Here is a 24477-nt window from a genome sequence, read left to right on the forward strand (position 1 = left end):
TGTTTTACAGAAAAACCTCATATAATCTTCTAATTTCACATTTTCTATAAGGTCTTAGTAAATAATATGCACATTACATTTATCAACTTTAAATGATTCTCCCACAAAAATACTTTTGTTTTTTATGTAAAAATTTTTATGATTTTTGGTATAAGTTCAAGTGTGAGGCATGGTTCCTGTAGTGACTGATTGTTCTGATAAATAAAAGCTCAAAAAAGCCCCAAATATTAGTCAGTCATAAAGTATTAAAATGCAATAATAAATAATATGAAACACTTAAAATTATTTAACGTAATAAACAATTATATGTGAATAATACAGCTACATGCAACCTTTAAAATAAAATTAATATAGAGAAGTCTTCTTTTAAACAAGCACAAACTTATAAGTGGTGCCTGCCTATAATAGTGATAGCTTCAAAGAGTAGGACATTACTCCTAAGGTTAGAAAGAACAAATTTTACTGAATTTATATTATTTTGCTTGTGACTAGAGATAAAAAGAAAAAATATCTGATCTCCTCTAGGGCTCATTCCTTGCTATGATCATTAAGTTCAAAACCAAATCAGGATCAACCAGCTCATCTTCAACAGATGTTGGTATAATTTGTTCTGCAGAAGAAAAGGTAATTCTACATGCTCTACAGCCAAACTATTCCAGTATTTCACTATTGTTTCCATTAAAAAAGTCTTGTTTTTCTTTTTTAACTTACAGAGAGCTTCCCTTGTTTTTCAACAGGCTGTTTCTCAAGGCCTCAAGACTGATATCATATTCCCTTTGATAATTTTTTCTTCAAGCTGAACAGCACCATCTTTTTCTCTCTTCCCTGAGATCATGCTTCTGGACAGCTAATCAATCTCATGGCTCTGGATTCTATCGGGTTGTTTACTGAACAATGGTACACCAAACTGGACTAAGCACTTTGGAGAGGACCTTGCCAATGTTGAACAGGCTAGAAGATCTGCAGTCTCTACTCCTGTTTACACATTCTAGCTTCATATTTGACTTTCTTGCATCACATAATGCTCTTCAGCTTCTGATCCAAAATGTTTCCTAACTCGTTTTCTGAGGACTCCAGTGCACCTTAGGAATTCTCAGAGGTTTTAAAATTGACCTCTGGAGGTCAATTTGATTTTTGTTTTGCCGTTGTCTTTCCCTGTGACTTTCAAACAGGGGATGTTGTCATTACATGGTAGTTGCCCTCTCTCAGATTTCATTCCACCTTCACATTCTCAATTCCTCCCCACTGATCAGCAACACTCCTTATATTACTTTTTCAACACTGTGCCATCCTTATAATCTATAAATCTTTTGTACAATCTGCATCTTGATCACTTTTTTTCCTAACAGAAATCTGTTTCTGTAGTTAAAGGAAACAAGAAGCCCCCAAACATTCCAAAATGCTGTCATCAGGCCCTGTGCATTAGATGATTCTTTTTGTTTATAAAAAACTTCATCTGTATAATCTTTTTGGTTTGGTGGTCAACACTACCACACAGGTTCTTTGCTCTTTCATCAGTACCCATGAAGTATAAATCCATTTGCATTTTGAATGTCAGAGCAGTTGTACATTCTTCAGATGCATCCATTTCTGCCTGGATGTTGAGGTTTTTTACTTCCTTCTCTTTTTATGAGATGATTCTTACCACATATAATTAATTTCTTTTATAGAATATATGTTGATTTTTGCCACTCTTCCTTCTGGAATCTACATTACCCATTCTGAATTGTTATACATTTCTATCTACACTTCTTAATCTTTATACACATGTACACACTTCTGTACTTTCTGAATCTTGAGCAAAGCCACATTGTTATATACTTTTAATTCAAATACAAAGGCCTATATACATTGATGATATTTTTCTAGAGCCAAATGATGACTTATTATGTTTGTGCCTCGGTGTGGTGAATTTAATGCTGTCAGACACTGTGCAATGTAAACTCGTCATTAGCCACAATGAGGATAGGAATTTAAATTCACAACGTAGATTGAAGGCCAAAGGCCATATTTTCATGGGTGATACAATTTTTTTTCTAGGGTTGCTTCCTGTGGGTGAAATTATTCCTAGCTTATAGGAGTCTGCTGTGAATAAGCTTTGAGATGTATTGCAGAGCAGAAATTATTTGAATGTAAGTTCTTCATAGCTTTGACTGCATACCTGCTTTGTAAACAGATCTACAGATAACAGTGAAGTCTGAGATGTTACCGGTGGAAATCTGCTAACTTTTCCTCTGAGTAAAGCTTTGTTTCAAACTGTGACTGCCATGGACTCAAACAGTACCTCCCTCTGAAGATTTTTGTATTTATTCTTTCTGCTGATTCCTACCTAAATTTAGAGTCAATATCTTCTCTTTCATTCACATAAGTTTTGAAAGTATGATGTATGTCATGACATACTCTTGTATAATTTCACCATGCAGTTTACGGCTACTAAATACATTAGCTTGCATTGCAATTTGGGTGAAAAATTTGCCTTAAGGTTGGATAAAAATAAAAAAGCCACTTTGTAGTGGTTTCAGATAGGATTCAGAGAAAACAAAGTGCAGTTCTGACATGTATTACATGGCTCACACTAAAAGGTACGTCTCTATATTGTTTGGGAAAAGTCAGATGCCTGCAATAGTTCCTATAAATTTAATAGTATTCCTCCTATTCTGAAGGCTTTACAAATTCAAATCCAAATGATCTCATTTTCTAGCATCTAATGAGAATACTCTTCCAGGACAAAGCAAGATATTTTTGGCCTGTAGTGTCATCATTATAGGATGAGTCTTTGGAGCCAAATACACTTTTCCTTGAACCTAAATCCTACCTTGCTTTGCAGCCTGACCCTTATCTCCAACAACAGAATTTTGTTTCCAGGCAGAAATAACTCACAAGCAAGTACTTTAAGGCAAAAAAAAGAAAATGGGAATGCCTTTATGATTCACCTTTCCCTCCTGTGAGTAGCTGTATCTTAAAAATAGTGATGGTTCTGACTGCTGTAATTTAAATGTGCATTTCCAAAACTACCAAAGCCTGAGGGCATGTGAGTCACAGGCTTAGCTCAGGTTTTAAGAATTAGAATTTTACTACAAAATCTGAACCCAATTCATATCCACTTCCTGCATCAAAACCTTCTGAATGTTTAGTGTGTGTTTTCCAAACAAGCTGGTTTGGTTTGATTTAAGAGTTATTTCAGCTTACTAATAATGGGGCAATTTTCCACTGGGCTTTGACCCTTACAAAGGCCATGTGGATTTGCCTGGTATCATGCAATTCAGACTCTTCAAAACTAGAACTACTTTAAATTGCATCTCTGGACTCCGCACAGTCCTTCAACAGGGAATGTGGAATATGATTGGGAATAGGAAGTAGATATTGGCAGTTTTTCCCCAAAATATTCATTCTAACATTGGTCACAAATATCCAATATCTTAATCTTGGTGTCAAAGGTTTAACCCAAAAACCAGATTCAATCTGGAAGTTAGAACCAGTCTCTGGATCAATACTACCCTGTACCAGAACAGAGTGAATAGTCTCTTCACTAACTTTGGAAGCTACTGGTTGTGTTCTGCAGAGGAAGAGCTCAGACAAGTACAGAATCAGCTCAAAAACATAAGCCCTATTTAATAGAATTAAATAGATTACAGCCCAGAAGGAGAGGAAAGGATTGAAATCTGTCTGCTCTTATAACTGATGTTATCCTGAAAAAAGAAGAAATAAAAAGCTGAATATGGAAGGAGAGGCATTCAGAAAGCATGGATTACAGAAAGGTTGACTCTAGGTAGAGGATGATTTTCCTCTACCTAAACATCAAAAGAGTGTCATTTTGCTGGTTTTTTTTCCCTTCCTTTTCCTTTCTCTTGCCTGACTATATGCTCGCTCCTTCTATGTCTCTGTCTATAAACAGCCTTGTTGAGTATTTTTCAGTAGAAAGGCTGTAAGAAATTGAACATATTTTCCTGGGCTTGCAGAACTGCTTGCATGTTCGTCTGCTTTTTCAGAGAAACTTCTTTTATCAAGTTTCTTTCTCTTTACATACATTCCTGAGACCAATCATTCTGTTCCTTGGAATGGTTTTGTTTAAGTCCCCAAAAATCAAAATCTTTCTTTTGCAAACAAACGGTTATTATCCTTAGGACAATGTCATCCCCCAACAATCTACATAGTCACCTGCAGGCTGATGTAAGTTTACACAGTTGTAATCTGAGATAGCTGGATGCATTCTACCCTTAACTAGAAGATATAGATCTATTTGTGCAATCTCCCGGATAAGAAATTTATTTATTTAGTCTCACCACTTTTAGCCTGCCTATAAAACTTCCAGTTCATAGACAGCTTGGAGCTCACGTATATCTGCTTGTAATCAGCTCTATAGTTGTACCTCAAGAGTAATGCTCTGACAGGTTGCTCTGTTGCCAAGAGGTTAGACTTCTGCAATAATATTATCTTTCAGTCAGAGTTCTCATACGGACAAATCTGGACATTAAGTGCTTCCTTGAGATCTAAATAAGCTTATCAGAAACCTTATTATTCCAGTACATTTTAGGGTACATATTAATGTAGTCATTACTGAGGAAACACAGAAATTCTATATATGTAATGCATTTTTGTTACTGACAGATGATGATAAAAGAATTCTGGTTCATTCAGTGTTCAGAGTACTGAGAGTCTGGCATTATCTACTTAAGGGTTTATCTTTTTATTATAACATCAAATACAGTAGTTTTACTGCAGTCACATAATTTGGCTGCGTAAGCCAGCTTAAAGTGATTAAGTGCTTCCCTTCATCTTGTGCCACTCCACTCTCCAAACTCCATCTGTCCTGAATGACAATCCACCAACTGAATGTGGCAAATCCAAGATCTTCTTTCCCATTCATACTGAAATTCCTATTCAGCTTCTGAAGGCACTAGATATACGCCTACTGTAATAAAAACATACATCAAATAATCATTTATTCTTCTACACTTCAGTACTTGTTATAAATATTTTATTTCTACTTTTCCAACCTAATTTGCAATTCACATATATTTCCTCATATTTCTGTCATATTTTCTTTTTATAGCCATAAGCCATATTTCTACTTCATCATTTCCTTTTAACTACTCTGGAAGACCTTTCTAAATTTCAATGACCTGCAGACTCACAGTCTTACAGATTAATCTTAAAATCAAACCTAGGTACTGATGCACTCCTCTGCATGTTAATTCTGGATATTGTTAGAATATTATTAGAATATAAGTATGTAGGTATCTTCTGAAGTTTCCTTGATACATCAAGGCTCTCATCTTTCATGTAGTAAAGTAAATGGCTCTGATCAAACCCATACTGAACCCACTATAAGCATATACTTTAGTGTAACGAAAAAGATACTTGCAGCCCTTCACAGATTTTCCCTTAACACTGTTCTGGTGTCAAAGTAGATTTGACCTACACATGTCCTGCTACTAATGTGAGAAAGTTTCCGTTAAAACTGAAGTATGCTAACTCCTGTCCTTCTCCGACTTCTGTCTTTCTACATAACTTTGCTATTCGACAAGGAAGAAGGCTCATTGCAAGTCGTAACGGTCTGCAAAGTTTTTATGCTTTTTCTTTTTTTTTCTCCTACTACTGCTAGCAACTATGTGCAAGCCTTATTACAATTGCAATTCCCACGATGATATCTATTATTATGTTTGAAATATGGAAACAAAGTGTTCTTCAACTAATTATATCAGCTCACACAATACAGACATGGAGCTCCATATATCTGAAAAGTTTTGTGTTTCAATAAATTATGCAAGCAGTCGAACTCTACAGAGCTATTACTAAAATCTTGGTAAAACATTAACTGACAAACTTTGAATTAGCAGGAGTTCAGGTCCTGTGCTAAAACAGATACCAGTCAGACATGCAGCAATAAGGGATGAAAGAAAATAAGCCAGCAGTTAAGAAAGTAATAGGAAACAAAATAAATTAATTCTCCATAAAGGTGAGTAATATTTTCCAAACAATCTAGACTGGGTTATTCAGAAAAAGTGATTCAGCTTATTTGCTGCATCTAGAAAACATAATTGGATTTGACTGCAGAACAGCAATGGCTTCTGATGGAAGACCTACCTATGTGGTTTAATTTGCAAATCCATTTTTGCCTTGCCTTTTATAAACATGATTAATAAAAAAGTCACATGTGCAAGTATAACTGCTTTAGAAGGTGGTACCTAAACCTGTAACAAATCAAGTTATGCTATTGTTTTTATGGGTCCTGGAAGAAGGGTTAGAGACAAAACCATGGTTAAATAAAGAACACTATAGCTAAGTCTGAAAGAATTATAGAGATCAGAAGAACATGTAGGAGACAATACGAGAATTAAATTGCAGTCTCTTCTTCAAAAATCAGAGAGAAAGAAATACTTTTCAAAAAAGCAAAATGTTTGTATAATTTGAGTAAAACATTGTCAGTTTAATGGAAAAGAGAAGTTTCTGATAATGTGTTTTTACCCTTAACTGAGCAAACCACCTCAAAAGTCAGAGGAGAAAAAAACCTGTTACATTGTCTAAAATAAGTAGTTTTCCTTTGAATATAACTAGACAGCCTCCACTTTGCTTAGTATTTCTTATACAGCTGCTAACTACAAGTTTGGATTAAGAAAAAAGTGTAAATTTTTATAGAAAGAATTACAACCGTCTTTCGTAGCTGTGTCTCAGAAAAATGTATATTAAGCTAGGCCTTCTTAATCTGTTTTCTCAAAAGTACTCTGGCAGGATAAAGCAGAGTCACGATATATGCTTGTACTCTCACCAAGTGTGACCAATACAGTGTTTTCAAGTTCTGCTACAAGAATATCTTAGAGAGATGGTATTGCAATTAAAAGAGATATGAAGTAAAAGCATAGGGCAGAAAACTTTGTATTAAGATTTAAATAACAGAAGTAAAAGTCAAACAGATACTCTTGCTCTGTAACTGCAGGAGGAGCGAAGAAGACTCCACAATGCTATAGATGTGGTCCATTCATTGGGACAGGGTGAATATAAGGGATGGAGAAATGTTTAACCATGTGCAGAAAGGAACCTGTGAGCCCACCAGAAGCTCAGCTCCTTATTCCTGCTTCTTTCCCAGCTCTTCAGCAGTATGTTTACTTCATCATGCCTTTCACTTCCCTCCCTACAAAGCTCTATGACACATGTTAAGCTTGGTGGTAAGAGAGATCCCTGTACAAAGGGGCACAAAGCAAAGGTTGAATCTTTTTTATTCTTTCCTTGAATGATACAGTAGAAAAGACCTAACACAGTTAAAAGAAAAAGCAAACATAATGATGGAAGAAAGAGTAAGAAGTCTAAATTAAATCAGCCAACTGCCTAATTTTAAAGTGAGAGACCCTTAAAAGGGAAATATATAGCTGCAATATCTCTAAAAGAAAAAGTACTACTTCTGACTCCATATTTTCTTATCTGCGAAATATATTAATATCTGGATTACTAGCATGTTTCTACTATACCTTTCTCCCAGGAATAGGCTGCTTATATAAAAATTTACAAATGAAAATGCTACAAAAATAATCAATGAGAAACTGGAAACTTAATCTTTCAAGTTTTTATTAATCAAGAATTTCTTATACTGCCTTATGATAGATTGCTTTTTAAAGCAGTACATTACAAAAGCATTCTTCTGAACTGAGAAAAAATCATATAAAATAAATCCCACATTGTCATAGTAGTTTATAACTGCCCATGAAATGGCATGCTTTAGAAAATTAATTACCAAAATGCATCATTTATTGGACCCATTCACAGTGAAGTGTTTCCAAAGAGACACTTTTGACAGCTAAGCAAGAAAATAAAATCAGGTTTTCATTGTAGTACCCCACTTAAATAACTACATGTGAGAGTTTCTTCTCCAAATAAGCGCAGTTTATTTTTGCTTTTTGATATTCATTTTTTGTTTTCTCTGTTCTTCCATAACTCCTTTCCTCTATTCACCCCAAGGCACCATGATTATCAAAACACAGGCTTGAGAAAATACACTAAAAAAAATTTCTGGTTGATGTTTGACATTATGATGCCTTGCCAGGTTTCATCAGTCATATCATGCCATATAGAGTAATGCAATCTGATTGATGCAACTCACAGGGACTCATCACCTTTCATGTGTTTGCTGAAGAATTTAAAGGTATCACACAATCTTTGGACAAAATTCAGAGAGCTACTGTATGAAAGAAAGATTTTGTTATTTTATTTTTCCATAAAGATAGAATTTTTTCTTTTCTTACCCTTCTGGAGATTTTTTTTTAAAAATACTTTTCTTGAGCTTGCATGGATCATACAACTTTTAGTCTCCATTGGGAAATCTATGCTAAATAATTTCAGCTTTAGACTGAAGTCAACAGTAAAGCGGAGATGTTTCATTATAGCTTTATTATTTGGCTGCAGATTAGTACTTAGCTGCAAAAAGCCTTTTAGGGATACAGAAATTGGTATATGATGTTATTCCATCTAAGCCTTTCAGAAATGCTCATTCATTTAGAAATCTAATACTCTTAATTCTGTGGGATAATATTTTTCTTCTCTAACAAGATGACGGAAGGGTTAATCTAAAGTGGGCCCTAGGGATTTAAAGCATAAAATTTTGAAACTAGCCTTTTATAGCCTCATTATAAGATAGTTTACTAATGAAACCTGATTTCAAGACAAGATGATTATCCAGAGATTAGAAAGAATGATCCCATATTCATTAAATTACTTTTGAATAAACACAAAAGAAGAAAATATTTTTCAAGTGTTTTTTAAAAGTAAATTATTTTTTCAACTTACAATTACAAAACACCTTAAAAAATTTTTCTGAAGAAATTGCCCAAAATGTTGGACATTAGGCTGTTTAATGGAATACAATTTGTATTTAACTTCATGATGTAAATGGCAACACTTAGAACCGGATAAATCCTCCAATATGCATATTTTCTTTATGATATTTAAATGCTGCTTAGAGCTTTCTTTTTGTGTGTGTGCGCAAGTAAAGTGAATGTTTTTATTGTTTTAACCCTAAAATAATTTTTCTAGTTCAGTAAAAGAATTTCTTTGAAAATTCAATCCTAACTCTTGTTTATTTTTCATTTTAGCCACAGAAGGAAAATCAGATACCTGTACAAACAACTCTGGTAGTAAGATTCTCTGGTAGGACTCAACAGGTATACAGTAATCCCTGAAACTCAGTATTAACTTAGGTTTTCCCAGCCTCTACTCTTTTTTTTTTTTCTTCTTCTTTTTTTTTAATTTGGGCCGGGGAACTTAATATAAATACACATGCAGTCAAGTGTATGTCTTGAATTAAGGAGGAAAACCTGTTCTTTTCACAAGGAACAATCTTATATCCCATGCTAAGCATCACTGAATAAATTTTTCATTAGTTGTTCTACTTTCTATGCCACTGATGTCAACAGGTGCTGTGGGAACTCAAGCCACTTTGAAGTTGAAGACAGTTGAGCAGTGCTTTGCTTTTGAAGTCTGATTAAAAAAAATTACCATGACATCTACAACTTATGATTGCATTTCTTAATGACAGGAAATATAATCCTCAGTGCCATTTGTAAGATGGTTTATTTTTTAGCTTATGATAGATACTTTGAAATCTCCTGTGTGGATTGTATGTTTAAGATTAACTTTCTCAGTATTTAATATTCTGAACAAGTTTGAACCTTAGCAGGATTCAGTATCATTGTCTTTTTTCTTCATGTGTTATTCCAGTTATTGTCTTAGGTTTTACTATGGTAAAACTCTTGTACAACTACTATCTATGAAGAATTGCTGTTGACTCAACAAAACACTGATGTCTCCCTCTCCTAATCCCACATGTGGTAAACCAGTACAATTTAGTGGATTATATTGGATACCGCAACATCACTAAACTGCCTGCTTGTAAAAGCCTTTTCTTTTGGCTTAGCAGTATTAAAAAAGATTGCTTGGCTAGAGAAGATAGACAGAGGTCAGATAGGAATGAAGGAGGAAGAAAAGTTATCCCACATATACTGCCAAGCAACCATCTCGAGGCTTATGAAGAAAGTTCAGTCATAGGTTGACTCTGGACTTCCTGGATCTATGTTAATGCTATATCTGGCATTACACAGAAGTAGAACTACCTAATATTTCTTTTTAAAATGTTTAAAGTTGCTGATAATGCATTTCTTACATTTTACAGACCAGAAAGGGATATCTTATCACAATAATCATAAACCAGAACCATCTTATACTTTCTACACAATTGAACTTTCAAACTAGTAGGTTGATTTCAAACTCTCTAAAGCAGGCATCCCCAGATATAGACTGACCTAAAGCTAAACACCCCTGACTGGTGAAGCAATTCAAGTTTTGTATCTTATTCTCGATTATGAGTGGATAGCTCAAGTCCAACCTAAGTTCAGGTAAGATTTTATTAAGCAGTCCAAGTTAAAGCATTCATCTAAAACAAACTTAGGTATCCGCTTTTTTGGGGTTTTTTTTTTGTTTGTTTGTTGTTTTTTTTTTTTTAATAAGCTCACACATTTCTAATATTAAATGAATTAGTAATATATACATATATGTAATTATGACAGTAAATGCCAATTAGAATTATTTTTCTTATTTTATTGAACAAATATTCAAGACAAAGTTTCTACTTACTACACTTCAGCTGAGCCTCCTAAAGTAAAGCAGTGTACACACCCTTAATTCACATGGAAGTTAGACTTGGTACTTTGGATACAGAAAAAACAAAGGTCATACCATATAACAATAGTTTTTATCATTGTGAAGAGGCATTACCTAAACAAATGGCATAGGTACCACAAAACAATGCTTAATGGTAACATATAAAAGCCAAATCACTGTGGTAAGGGTGATTTGTACCATAGTTGGTCCTGCAGAGTTTAAATTCAAATCTGCCTTTAGAGGAATTGTGTGCAAAGTCTTTTGGTTGGTCAAACAATCACTGATGATGAGAAGACTTCTTCCTCTCCAGTGGATGAAAATTTTGTAGAAGAATGACAGATTAATTATTACTACAGGTATTAAAAAACAAACAAACAAACAAACAAACCAAAAGCCCCAAAAGTTTACATCCATTTCGAAACCTTATTATTACCTTACCTGTTACTTTCAGTCTGTCGGCTCCAATGACAATCTCATCTTCATCTGCAGAAAACAATACTTTTCCACCTTCACTTGCCCTCACTTCAAATCTCTTACACAGGGCCTCCACAGCATCAGCTCCTGAAATCAAGGAAGTGAATGTTTCAGCTAAGATATTTTGTAAGAATAAAAGTAGTCATCAGCATACATGGAATATACAAAACATATTGAATACATGAGGATTTTATAAAATACTTGGCTTTCGGTAAGCCTGGTAGGTAATTTGTATTATAAAATATTGTCAAATTAATTTACAGAGTAACTAGTTCACTACTGCTTATCAGGATAGAATTTAAAGTAACTATGAAAAACATCTATTTCAGTGCCATGTGTGGAAGTCAACACAAGAATTTATAATGTACTTAAACTCTGAGATCTTGAAACACCAGTTCAGACAGAGCTTTCTTGGGTTTGCTCAGCTTAAATTGCAGTTTCTTGCCAATGGGAAAAAAGATAACATATGAGCCTCTTCCATAAAGACCAAGAAATCAACACAGCAGAAGAAGGTATTTTTCATTCAGTTCTACTGCAAACTTGAACAGTGGAATAACAAAAAAACCCCACCTAACAAAACAAACAAAAAAGATGAGCTGAGCTATCACAATTTATCTTATATTCTATGAAACAAAGCTCCCAAATGTCTCAAAGCTCCAAAACCCTAAAATAATTCTGAAATCAAACAGACCTATGGAATTGCATCTAACAGTGCAATAAAAAAAGTTTGCAGATACCAAAACTCTGTTAAATTTACTATGCTTTTCAATTTACAGGTCTTATCCTTATTCTTTGGGTTTTTTGTCTGCTAAATTGTTTCTGAAAATGTTTATTTTATTTTATTAATAAGTGAAAGCAAATCTTTAGTTCTGAAAATGCTGTTGAAAAACAATGAAATGCATATAGCACAACCAGCTGGAAGGCAAATTACAAGATTTCAGGGATTAATTGTCTGACAATTTTCTCATTGATCTCTAATTAGATTTCTAATATACACCTGGAATGACACATAATTCTGTATGGGTAAAAATTATGGAGAAGGCTTTATGGGCAAAGAAATCCATGTATGACATTTCAGTTTATCAGTCTGGCTTACATGTTTGTAAAAAAACACCTGCTTCCATAATGTGGAAGTTTTCAGTTTAATATGCAAATGCACATTATCAAGATATATAAGAAGAAATATAAAAGCTGTAATAACTAATTTTGGATGAGGAATTGCCATAGCAGGCCTTAATTTGCAGAAGCAGCTATAAAATCAAAACAACAGTTCCTCTTACTTTCAGATGAACTTACAATTGTACTGTGAAAAATTTCTGGTTATTTTTAATTCATTAATGTAAAAAGAAAATGAAAAGGAATTATAAAAATACTTGTGATGCCTCATTTTCTTGAAGTTAGACATGTTTATTCTGTTGTAAAAGTGTAAAATGGTAGTTTTTCCCTCTCTCTGTACAATTGAACTTTCTTTTAAAGGTGATAATCAGGTTGTTGGCTTTGTTTTGAAAAATACTAAATTTTTGTAAAGACAGACAGGGCAGATTTCAGATAACTTAATGTGAGCCATGGGATAAATGCTACATCTCAAAAACATCCCAGGATGCTCACTAATAAAAAGTACAACAAAGTCTAATTGTCCATCAGGATAGATGTAATCATAATATATATTCACACGTAGCTGTCTTACTGAATTTATCCATTACTCTTAAATACTTTCTAAAGGTCAGTGGTGGTGTCCCTGACAGTGTTGCCCCAGGCACATCTGAATTATTTGTTTAAAATGCTGGCATTTAGCTAGCAATGCATGCTAGCAATACAGTTGGGAAGGATACTCCATTCTTTTGCACCACCATAGGTAAAGATATCTTTTTTAAAAGCTGTTAAATACTTATTTATATTTATTTGTTATATGAATGCTTGTTTTATGAAACCCAGTGAGATCTAGGCTTTATCAGGCCTCTGGTGAGTTCAACAGACTCTTGTGTATCTGTCCAGAGGCAGAAACATAAAAGGCAATTAGAAAGTCAATTTATCATTTTTTTCAATTTTACTTCTTAGTTTGCAAATATGTTAAGCTTCTATGTTGTTTTGCAAAACAGTTCCATTGCAAAATAAATCATACTGTTGTTGACTATATCCAGTTACTCTATGAAATTGGGATGACCACATAACTCAGATTACTGTAAGAACTGTAATAAACCAGATAATATTACTATTTAATTCATTTGGAAGAGGGAGAAAATATAATAAATTGTAGACTGGTTTAAAATACTTGCAAAAATTATAGATGACCTTTTATAGATTATTTTTGAAGATTATACGACCCACTGATAATTTACACACAGCCATGATTCAATGCTCAAAATGATATATGATAGTCATGAGCAAACACTGTTCACAATAGCAAAACCAAGGTGTAATCCTCTTTAGATAGCACTGCACAAAAGTGTTTATTCTAGAACGCTTCTCATAGTTCCAAATGGGAAGACCTGTAGAGGCTAAAGAGATCAATGTTTGCTTGTTGATTATGAGTGCTTCCAGAAACTTTGTGGTTCGAAGGAAGATGTCAGAGATAACATCAAAGTCATTGGTAAAATTATTGATGACAAAATAAGTGGTAGCTTCATATTTGAAATAAGGATGCATGCTGCTATTTAACCATTTCATTATAGTTGGAAGAACAATCTTGCCATTGATATTTTGCCACTGTGTTCTCTGGAGGGTGAAAAAAACAGGCCTGTTACTAAGGTGTTTGGGTTGCCCTAATAAGATTGTACACTGAAAGGTTCAAAATCAAATAGCCTTACTATGCTAAGCAGAGAAACCATTTGCATTTGATATAAGCCTTTTACAATGTCTATCTTTTATTCATTGACATATATTTTCTTACTGCTTCTGTTGAAATTTTTTTTGAGAATTGAAAAAAATTCTGATGCTATCAAAACATTCCATTTTGATACACTTTTGGAATAGTGTTTACTTTTGGCTTAGAAATGTTTGTTCTTCATTTTGAAATACTTAAAAGGCATACAATTAAAAGGCATACAATTAAATATGCTAAATTTATGAAAACCGTATTAAAATTGACCTAAAATATATTCCTTTGAGGAAAAATTGGAAGCAATCATTTTTCCTGTTTTAGTCACAAGTTTGATTTCAAAATCTCAAAGCCCTTCTGGAATTGTATATTAATTTTTCTGCACAGGTCTAGTTTTCAATCATTTTGTAAATTTCATTCTTTTCTAAGATAGCTCTTAGAATAGAATGTATTACACTTCATGAGGGCTGCATTTGGAATCATTATTGGAAAGCATAGGTAAGAATTCTGTTTCAGAAGTAAATTTCAGTTAACAAGAAATACGAATTGTATTTTAAAACAATCAGCTTATGGTTTCAGGTTGCTTAACAACTACCATAATATTCTATGTGAAACTCTTGCATACCAGAACATATTATCAAATATAGCACTTGATAGACTATCACATTAATCAAGAAGATCACACAGTTTAAAGTCTTTAAACACCACTATATACAAAGAATGGTATTCTTATTTCCCCAATTTTGCAGAAGGAAAAGATGTTGCACAAGACAAGGGTACCACCAGTCCCTAAAATGACAACAGTTCCTACCAGTAAGTGCATTCATAGTGCTTAGCATCTGGTCCTCCCACACATGCTGGACTGGTGTGGCATCACCTGGACTGGTGTGCCTGTCAGGCACCCTGCCTGAGTGCCTGCATTTCCTTTGGAGGGAAATCGCAGCAAGGAGGAGGAGGGAGAGCCCTTAAGTCTCACTTCAACAGTCAGAGAGCATACTTCTGCCAAGTTTTGGGGAAACAATCTGAGGACAAAAAGCTGAAAATCCCTCCTACAACATCTAGAAAAAGGTAAGTCAGCATATTTGTGCTATAACAGGTAATAAACCCAGGTAGACTTAGCACATTCTGCTTTATGTGAAGCACTGTCTGAAGAGCTGTTTGTAAAAATACCGTGCTCATTTATGGAGACAGGTAATGAAAACATAACAAAGGGCTTGTTGTTATAGGATAAGGGGTAATAGTTTTAAACTAAAAGAAGGTAGATTTAGACTAGATATAAGGAAGAAATTTTTTGTGATGATGGTAGTGAAACACTGGAACAGGTTTCCCAGAGAGGTGGTAGATGCCCCATCCCTGGAAGCCTTCAAGGTCAGGTTGGACAGGGCTCTGAGCAACCTGATCTAGTTGAAGATGTCCCTGCTTATGGCAGGGGGGTGTGTGTGTGTGTGTGTGTGTGTGTGTGTACTAGATGACCTTTAAAGGTCCCTTCCAACCCAAACTATTCTATGATTCTATGAAAAACAAACCACTCCACTCAACTGGTTAGAAAAAAAAATAAAATACAATACAACCAGCATTTATTGTCACGGTCCATGAGACTTGCTTTTTAACATTGATGGGTTGCAAAGCAAGGAGTCCACCACAGCGTGCTGCCTGCCTGACAACAGCAGCAGCAGCTGAGAGGGATGGGAAAGCAAAGCTGAAAAAGGATGGAAAGTTGGACCTGTCCTTGTCCTGCAACCATAGTTACAGGTCAGGAAACTTAATAACTTAATACTAACTAGTTTCATCTTTGTTTAAGAGCTCATGATTGCTTAGCTACCTAAAAGTACGTGGCTTTATAAGTACTGTGATGCTGTTAATTTACACACAGTTGTTAGTTCTGTAAAGAAAAGGGATTAACAGAAAAAGTGAGAGAAATCAAAGAGAAAAAAGACCTGCCTCATTCTTACTCTTTATCTATCACTGCAAGAGACAGCCCATGTTTCAATAACTGCCTTTTAGCTTTTCATGAAGAATGACTTACAGAACAATGATCTGGAGCTTCTACAAAGAAATGCATATATTTTAGATGCTCAGCATTTTTGCTTCTTAAGCATCGCATTGTACAAAAGTACACCTAGAATTCACCTAGTCCAAAATATCATTACAGGATACAACGCTACTTTTTTCTGCTAAAAGAAATGGGCTTTTACTTTCTGTTGCACTTGGTACTTAACACTGCATCACTTGGTATTACTCACTTATTGTTGAAACAGTGGTTGGTGTATTCAAGCCCCTTGAGAGATTACTCACAAAACATAATACATGTTAAGTTTGTCTCTTTGACGTAGAATCAGATGTGAATGTTATAAAAATGGTTTTGAAAAGTTAAACTGCCTACAGAGTAATCAACGCTATCAAAATGGAATTCTGTTTCATTACATTTTCATTTCCCAGTTGAAATAAGAGTAAGCAGTTGCATGTGCAATGTATTAGTGAATTATCTTCTTAGTGTAATGCAAATTGCTGTGTTCCAAAAACACTCTACAAACATACATGTCTCATAAAATGTCTGAAGGTTTAATAGTAATACTAACAAAAATGATGACAGAATCACCTTTTAGAATATCATGCATGAGCAAAGCAAAACTTTGGAAATTTTTAGCTCAAAGTTGTAGAGCAATCACACTATCCACTATGCTTATTTTCAGCAAATCATATCCACTTGAATACTGCATACTTCAGTCCAGAGAAACATGCAAGAAAATCTATCTTCCAAATTCTGTTTAGAAACGTAATTTCTACCAAACACATGGCTATCTGAAAAGCTTTCTAGCTGTGCTACTTTATCCTATACTCCTAACCTACTTCATCCTAGAGATGCAGTCAGCTTCTTAATAGCTTTAACCAAGATCAAGGGATGTCCACAGCAAACTCTCTTGTCATCTTGTGTCCAGGAAAATTATTTACTTATAAATTCAGTTGTATAATACTGAATTAAATTACTAAGTTTCTTTGAAATTCAATTAAAGTATATAGATGAAAAATGTACAATTCATATTCCCCCATACCTCGTACATGATGGTTTATAACACATGCTTGTTGCACAGCAGTTGCATAATCAAAACTATCATTAAACCAGCTATGTTAAAAATGGTACAAAGCATAAAATTATTCATTTTAGCTACAGTGAAGATGTGTTAAATGAAAATGTTGGGCAGTACATACAATATGGATACAGAAAATTATAGTACTGTAACCCAGATTAATACTAACAGAGATTAAATTTCAAGACAAGAACTGTGTCTATTTTGAATTTGTACAGTGTCTAGCTTGACTTACTTATTAATACCAAAATAACAACCATGAAAAATGTATGCTTTTAACATTTTGCTTTTTAAAGTCAATGATGCCTTATACTACTTTATTATTATTCAGGAAAACAAACTATAACCACTACTTGGAATTAGAATAAATACCACCAAGAACTCACCAGTCTTCCAAGGTTTAGATATGATTATAAAGATACAATTTTAAGGATGGAAGGGTAAACACTCCACTTACCAAATACAATTTAATGCTGATCAGGTAAAAATCTTGATACCGTAATCACATGATACAAGTGTTGATGATAAACTGTTGACGGTTGTTATTAAGAGATGAGATCAAATTTTCTGTATGTGATAAGAGTGCACAGGTAGTTTGGGTGGGTTTTTTTTTTTTTGCATTACTACAAAGCTTATTGCTGTGGAAATTGCTGCTCATCCTGGGTAGCATATAGTGGGTTTTTTCACTGTTTGGAGAACATGTACAGTCATTACAGCTTGCTGCCCAGTTCAGGTTTACCCTACCAGCAGATTGAACCTCTTCTCAACTAATTCTGTGGTTAAGCATATTTTACTTTATAATGCACTGTATCATGGTTTTTGCTGTGGGAAAGGATATTCAGGTTTGAGGTCCTTTTTTTTTCCTGAGTATTTTCCACAATGTTCCTTTCCCTTCCAATTTTCCATAAAATGACATAATAGTTAATAATGCTTGTATGATACTTGTGAATATAAGAAGTGATGTAGAAAGTGATTACTGTGGAGACCAGATAGACAAACTAGAAGTCATAATTTCCCTAACTGCAACAGTTTCCACCCAAACATTACTTTAGACTTAGTTTTTAGATTTTTAAGGATATCTAATAGTGCTCATTACTCATTTAGCACTCAAAATATGTGTGGGACTTTAACCCTGTGTATTAAGAAGATCATATGTTCTTTCTTTCTTGGCAGTAAAGTGCTCCGCTCCCACTCCTATCAACAACAATGAAAGTAACACAAACATTAAAACCAGGGTGAAGCTAACATTTGCTTTGATTTGTCTTCTGGTCTGTTTCCAGCCATCTACAATGCATTTCCATTCATTCTCAACTTACTGAAACATATGTTGAAACTGAGATGCAGGAGGAATAGTAACTATCAACAATACTGAAGACACAAGTAGTTATATTTTTTCTCTTTTGTGTGCTTATATCAGATGCAGATGAACGCTAGCAGTTGTGTCTGGTTTCTAAATCACCTTCCATGTCCATCTGGCAGACAATAAATTCAGACACAGAAGTAGATAAGAAATCAACCACTTTAAATTAAATATAGGGCCTAGAATTCAAAGGGAATTACCATGAATTTGTGATCTTTGTAAATGCAAAACACAGTGAAATTCAATGTACTGTCTTCTGATTCTTCAATGAAAAATGGAATATTTAAACTTTCATTAAATGCAGGGTATTTTTGGATGACAAAGAAAGTTACTTTTATGAGAATGTGTTGATGCTTCTGAGATTGGAGATAAAAGAGATAAAGCATTTTTAATAAACTTTCAACCCCCAGCTGGGTCTAAAATCAATATTTGTGAAATATACACCTAGATAAAATTTTGTTAATATTCATAGGAATGTTAGATATTATATTATTTTGGCCACCAGAGGTCTCAAATCTTTCAGTGAATGCAAATGCAATAATGCAAATGAAGGACTCATACCAGCTGAATAGAAGCATTGAGGAATTTAAATAAAGAGAGCTTTCAGCTGAGAGCAAGACATCTACACAAGCAAACGTTCATGGCAATCAGAACATATTCTGTGTTCTGTTTGCTGAGGATAGGAAGGAACCATCTTTGTTATATCAAAAAAGGGTGAAAGTAGCAGTTAACAGCCCCCCCCTCCCCAGCTGGGTCTGTCAATGGTTGATGGCCATGCTATGGAGATGTCAGAAAGGTACTACTTTTAGGAGAGGGTCACCTTCGAGGTTTCCTGGTCTGAATGATTACATATTCAGACAAAGGAAACTGGAGCAAGTGCTGGGCCAGAAGAAGCAGTGCACATATTTGTTACCTTTTGTAGCATCAGACTACAGTGAATAATACTAACTGTCAACATAAATTATTAGCATAGGGATAAGCCACACATTTATATAAGACAAATACATATATAAAAAAAAATGAAGTAGAACCATCTGAATCAGACAACAGGTATGGTGGTAGCATGTCTCTTCCTTCTTCATGATCTACAGACCCACTGGTATCCATAAAAGATTAGTGATATTACAGGTTTAGGACTTGGTCAAACGGAAGCTCACAGGAAAATTCTGCCATCCCAGCCAGATTTTACTTCTAGGAACTTCATGAAAAGACACACCTAAAATATTGTCTGTCATCTTTGCAATTGTCCTGGTTTCAGCTGGGATAGAGTTAACTGTCTTCCTAGTAGCTGGTACGGTGCTATGTTTTGAGTTCAGTATGTGAAGAATGTTGATAACACTGATGTTTTCAGTTGTTGCTAGCAGTGTTTAGACTAATGTCAAGGATTTTTCAGCTTCTCATGCCCAGCCAGCGAGAAAGCTGGAGGGGCACAAGAAGTTGGCACAGGACACAGCCAGGGCAGCTGACCCAAACTGGCCAACAGGGTATTCCATACCATATGACGTCCCATCTAGTATAGGAACTGGGGAGTGGGGGCGGGGAATCGCCGCTGGGGGACTAGCTGGGTGTCGGTCAGCAGGTGGTGAGCAATTGCACTGCGCATCATTTGTACATTCCAATCGTTTCATTATTGCTGTTGTCATTTTATTAGTGTTATCATTATCATTATTAGTTTCTTCTTTTCTGTTCTATTAAACTGTTCTTATCTCAACCCGTGGGTTTTGCTTCTTTTTCCCGATTTTCTCCCCCATCCCACTGGGTGGGGGGGAGTGAGTGAGCGGCTGCGTGGTGCTTAGTTGCTGGCTGGGCTTAAACCACGACAGCCATGGATAGTATACACTTTTCCCTCAGTCTGCCTTCCTGGTGCGTCTTGATGGTGGAACCCAAGTATGAAAATATGTATGAAAGTTGTATAAAAGTTGCAGCAGACAACACTCTCCATGGTACTTCTATACAAGGCCACAACTGCACAAGAGCAAACCTGTGCTTTTCCTCCTACTATCCCTATCGCGTGGTATTTTCTATTGGAGACTTTCAGAAATTACATGGCTAAAGAGACCTTCAGTCTGATCTGATAGAGCTGTCCATAGGTGTCATCACCTATAAGCAATACACATGGATGAATGAAAGTAAAATGTGCTTCTTGAAGGTTGCTTGAGCTTTAAGTTAGCACATTTATTTTGCTTCTGTAATGGCTAAAAGCATGTGCATTGTCTGCTCCTGTGGCTCAGCTGACAGGTTGTAACTTTAGCTATAGTATCTTAATCACTTATATGGGTCCTTAGATAAGAGAGCTAAGCAAGCCAAAGGAAGATATGCCAGGCACCCAATTGTGTGTGTAAGACTTCAGACTGTATGTTTTGTTCTATTTATAATCTCATTAAGTCTAGTTTATTCAAAACATGAGCTAGATAGTTGAACTGAAGCTTGTGGCTTCAGCTGACTGATTTTTCTCATAATACTATAATATATTATAAACATATATAAATAATGTATAATATAAATATATAAATAAATATCAATATATAGAAATTAAATTATTAAATTACATATATTTAAATATGAAGTAAATAATAGAGTAAATTATAAATAAATATATATTATTTTTTATTACCAGCCTTATTGCATTATCTTTCTTACAGATGTTTTCCTGTATTGTCCAGGAATCTTTCTTTGTGACATCAGTAAATAGCTACACTATGTTAAATTCTTCTTATAGCTGCCTTTATCAACTTAGCTTTCACTGACAAGTTCAAATGTCCAGCTCATGCAAATGAATTAATTATAACTAATGTATTTTTGAGTACTCCAGACTGTGAATGGGAATACAAAGTTTATCAATTTTTCTTCCTCATGATGAATGCAACCTGAATATCACTGAATCCTAAGAGAGTTTTCCAAGTTTTCAGCATTATCCTCAACCCTGGAATTTTTAGCTTTCTGTGATGCAATTGGTATTTATAACTGAAATAATTTACAAAGATGATCATATACCTTTCAGAAGCTGAGGCTTACTGAAGCAGTCTGTGCATTACATTCCCATACAAAATCAGTGGGAAAGTTTCCATTGTCTTTGTTAGGTGAGTTAGGTTATAACATTACTGTTACGTTGTTTGGCCACTACATGTTTTATGAAAATTCAGAGTTACCTACTAACTGAAGTATATTATTTACAGTGTATTACACTGAAAAGAAACAAGAGTTAAAAAAAGAACAATACATAGTATGAGACACCTGACTACATGCTGTGCTTAATGAACAGCACATTCAAATTAAATAGCAAGAGCATGCACAAGACAGTAAAGGGAGTATGAAATTTCATTACATAGATGAAACTCAAAGACAAACCAGGAGTGTTGCATTTCTCCTTGGGAAATATAACAACTTGCAGATCATAAGGTCATTCATTCCTCTCTAAAACTGTTTCTATTTATCATTATATATTTCCTTTAGGTCAGACTTTTAGTCTGATTTTTCTATTGAATCGTCTAAAAATTTACTAGAAATTCTACTGCAAATCACTTATCTGTACATCTTTACAACCTTGCTTTTTTCTTTTCTTAAAACCAGATCTGGTGTTTGACCTGTCTGCATCATTTAAGACCTTATCTCTCATCCGTGTACTTGCTAAAATAATTGTTAATAGTGTAAGCACATATCTGCCTCCTGCTTTATCATTCTGAGGTGAACTGGACTGGAACTGAAACTGAATAAAGTGAAATACATTCATGTCACCTAACGGTTCCTTACCTTTTCTCTTCCTGATTTTACCCTGTGACCTTTTTTACTAACTGTTATGTGTCTTGCTTTGTGAACATCTAAAAAGAAAAACGTTTCAGCTTTGTCTTTCTTAGCAGTAGTATTCTCTGTAGGCATTAGACAGTCATTCTGAAATTTGTTTCCACTCTGTAGGTATTTTGAACATTTTTGGTGGATTATTACTATAAATTAAAAGCTAACAAATATTTCTACTTGTGTTCTCTATATACACTTATTATTCAGAGGTTAGTTTTCAATCATCTTTTTTCTTCTTCTTCACAACCCCCCCAATTTTATTAGAAAGGTACAAGCTGTTTTTCCAGATGCTTTTGGCAGTTTTCCATGGACTTCAAATATAACCTGTTCTGACTAGAAAGTATTGTATAATATTATTCACAATGTACTGAATTAGACTATTAAAAGGCTTCTGAATGCAAATTAAACTTTTTGAGATAAATAATTGAATTCACCACATTTTGAGAGAAAACTGAAACAAAGGATACAAGCTACCAGAGTACTTAGTAGCTTTCTTGGAAAAGGAATGTTAAAAACCCCCGGTTTACATTTTTATAAAATAAATTCAACACTGATAGCTATAGCATAGGGAGGACTGGAAAATCTATTTTTTCCAGAGTGACTGTTTCTCGGATTATCTGCTTTAGCTAGAGAGTACAAATATGCTGAAATTATCTATGCAAAAAGTGTTAGCATTTCATATAATCACACTTTATCTGAGAAAGTTTTAATGAAAGAATGTACAAGATATTAAAAGATACACAGGATTCATCTACAAAAAGGCTACCACTGGGCACTACTGGGTAGTAAAACAAGAGTAAAAAATTATAACCTGATGACCAGAAAATGATAATTTTAAACCCTTCTGCTACCTGGTAGATCAGTGAACTGCATTTGCAGATTTCCGAACAACTAGCATCCACTATGATGATAGCACAACATGATGATGGCTTAGCCCAGCTCTCAGGATTTTTGTATTATCCATTTAGGGAATGACTTGTCTCCTTGCCCTTGACAGTGGGACAAGGGCCAGGAAAGCTGCAGAAGCAGGATAAAAGCAGATTTGGTCTCAGCTTCTGGAAGTGTCTCTTCTGATTAAGGTTCTCAGTGGAGTTCATTGTTGACTTGTAACATAGAAGATGCAATTCAATTCACAGATGAAGACATCTACCTCAGATTCCTACCCTGCTGACACTTAAATTCTGCATCTTTATCTGTAATTTGAATCACTCCAGATTGTATGCCTTTCAAATACACCACTTGGAAAGGTTATATTGATACCTTTGGGAGTAGGATCTTGTGGTAACAGAGCAAGTTTAGTATCATGGGGAAGTCTGAAGTGTCCTCAAAGGAACGTATGATTTTGTATCTGGAAAGAACTCTAACCTAGAGGCAGATGGATGTATAAATTCAGATGCAAGACCTGCAGCATAGGTGGAATTTTTGTCTGGACTTGTTGAAAGCTTTTGCTTTGGCAGTATGGCAAGCCAACTAGAATTGCTCCACCACAGAAAAAATAGATGTGGTAAATTAGCATTTGGCTTCATATATAAGTTCCAAAGAGAAAAGCAGTTAAAACCAACAACAACAACAAAAAAACCCCACAAACCAAAAAGACCAAAAAAACCCAACCAAAACAAAACAAGCTAATGAAGACCCAGAAAAGATGAAACTAGAGACAGAAGATTAGCAAAGTTCCCTTTCCTTCTTAAAAGACAGGTAAGTGTCAGAACCATTCCATCATCCTCTTCCATAACAGAAAACCACTTTTTCCATTTCAGAAGCAAAATGGGTAGAAAGCTTTTAGTGTCTGACAACTTTACACTGGTAAAGAGTCCAGGTGCCTCAGTAATACATGTGAAAGAAGAGCAACAAAATAGCTTCTCTATACAAAACATCTGTCCAAAACATCACAAAAGTAAACTCAGAAGTTTTGGGACTCTAATGTTGGAATAACTTATTTTAAAGGCAATGTAGTCCTTAATTTTGATTTAGAAAAAATGCTTATTCTGTATTATTTTGATCTATAACTGATGTTAGAGATTCAGTGAGTGATAACTATCCTCAGTGAATAATTATTTTCAGATTTATGGAATGCTTTTCTTCACAGGAAGAAATCTAGTTGAAATTTTAAAATATTCAGCTAATCATTAATTTAGTGCCATCTATTCATAATTCAGCTTCAACTGCAATATTTATCACCCTAAGAATAATCTAAGGAAAAAGAAGGTATTTTCAGAGATATATTTATATATTATAGAAATTTAAAAAATCGATATTAAATATACCTTTAAATGCCCTGTACATGCTTGAGA

General features: G+C 34.6%; 1 protein-coding gene across 4 annotated transcripts in view; it reads right to left on the minus strand.

The window, feature by feature from the left end:
• SGCZ (sarcoglycan zeta) overlaps positions 1 to 24477 on the minus strand; it is a 530884-nt gene that overhangs the window by 38958 nt on the left and 467449 nt on the right. For all 4 annotated transcript variants that reach the window (XM_030023778.1, XM_030023769.1, XM_030023788.1 and 1 more), the window contains exon 5: positions 11086 to 11208. In XM_030023778.1, coding sequence (XP_029879638.1) covers positions 11086 to 11208 — 123 coding nt within the window. The remainder of the gene's footprint in view (positions 1 to 11085; positions 11209 to 24477) is intronic.

This window comes from Aquila chrysaetos, chromosome 1, assembly GCF_900496995.4.
Source record: "Aquila chrysaetos chrysaetos chromosome 1, bAquChr1.4, whole genome shotgun sequence".
Classification (NCBI taxonomy): domain Eukaryota; kingdom Metazoa; phylum Chordata; class Aves; order Accipitriformes; family Accipitridae; genus Aquila; species Aquila chrysaetos.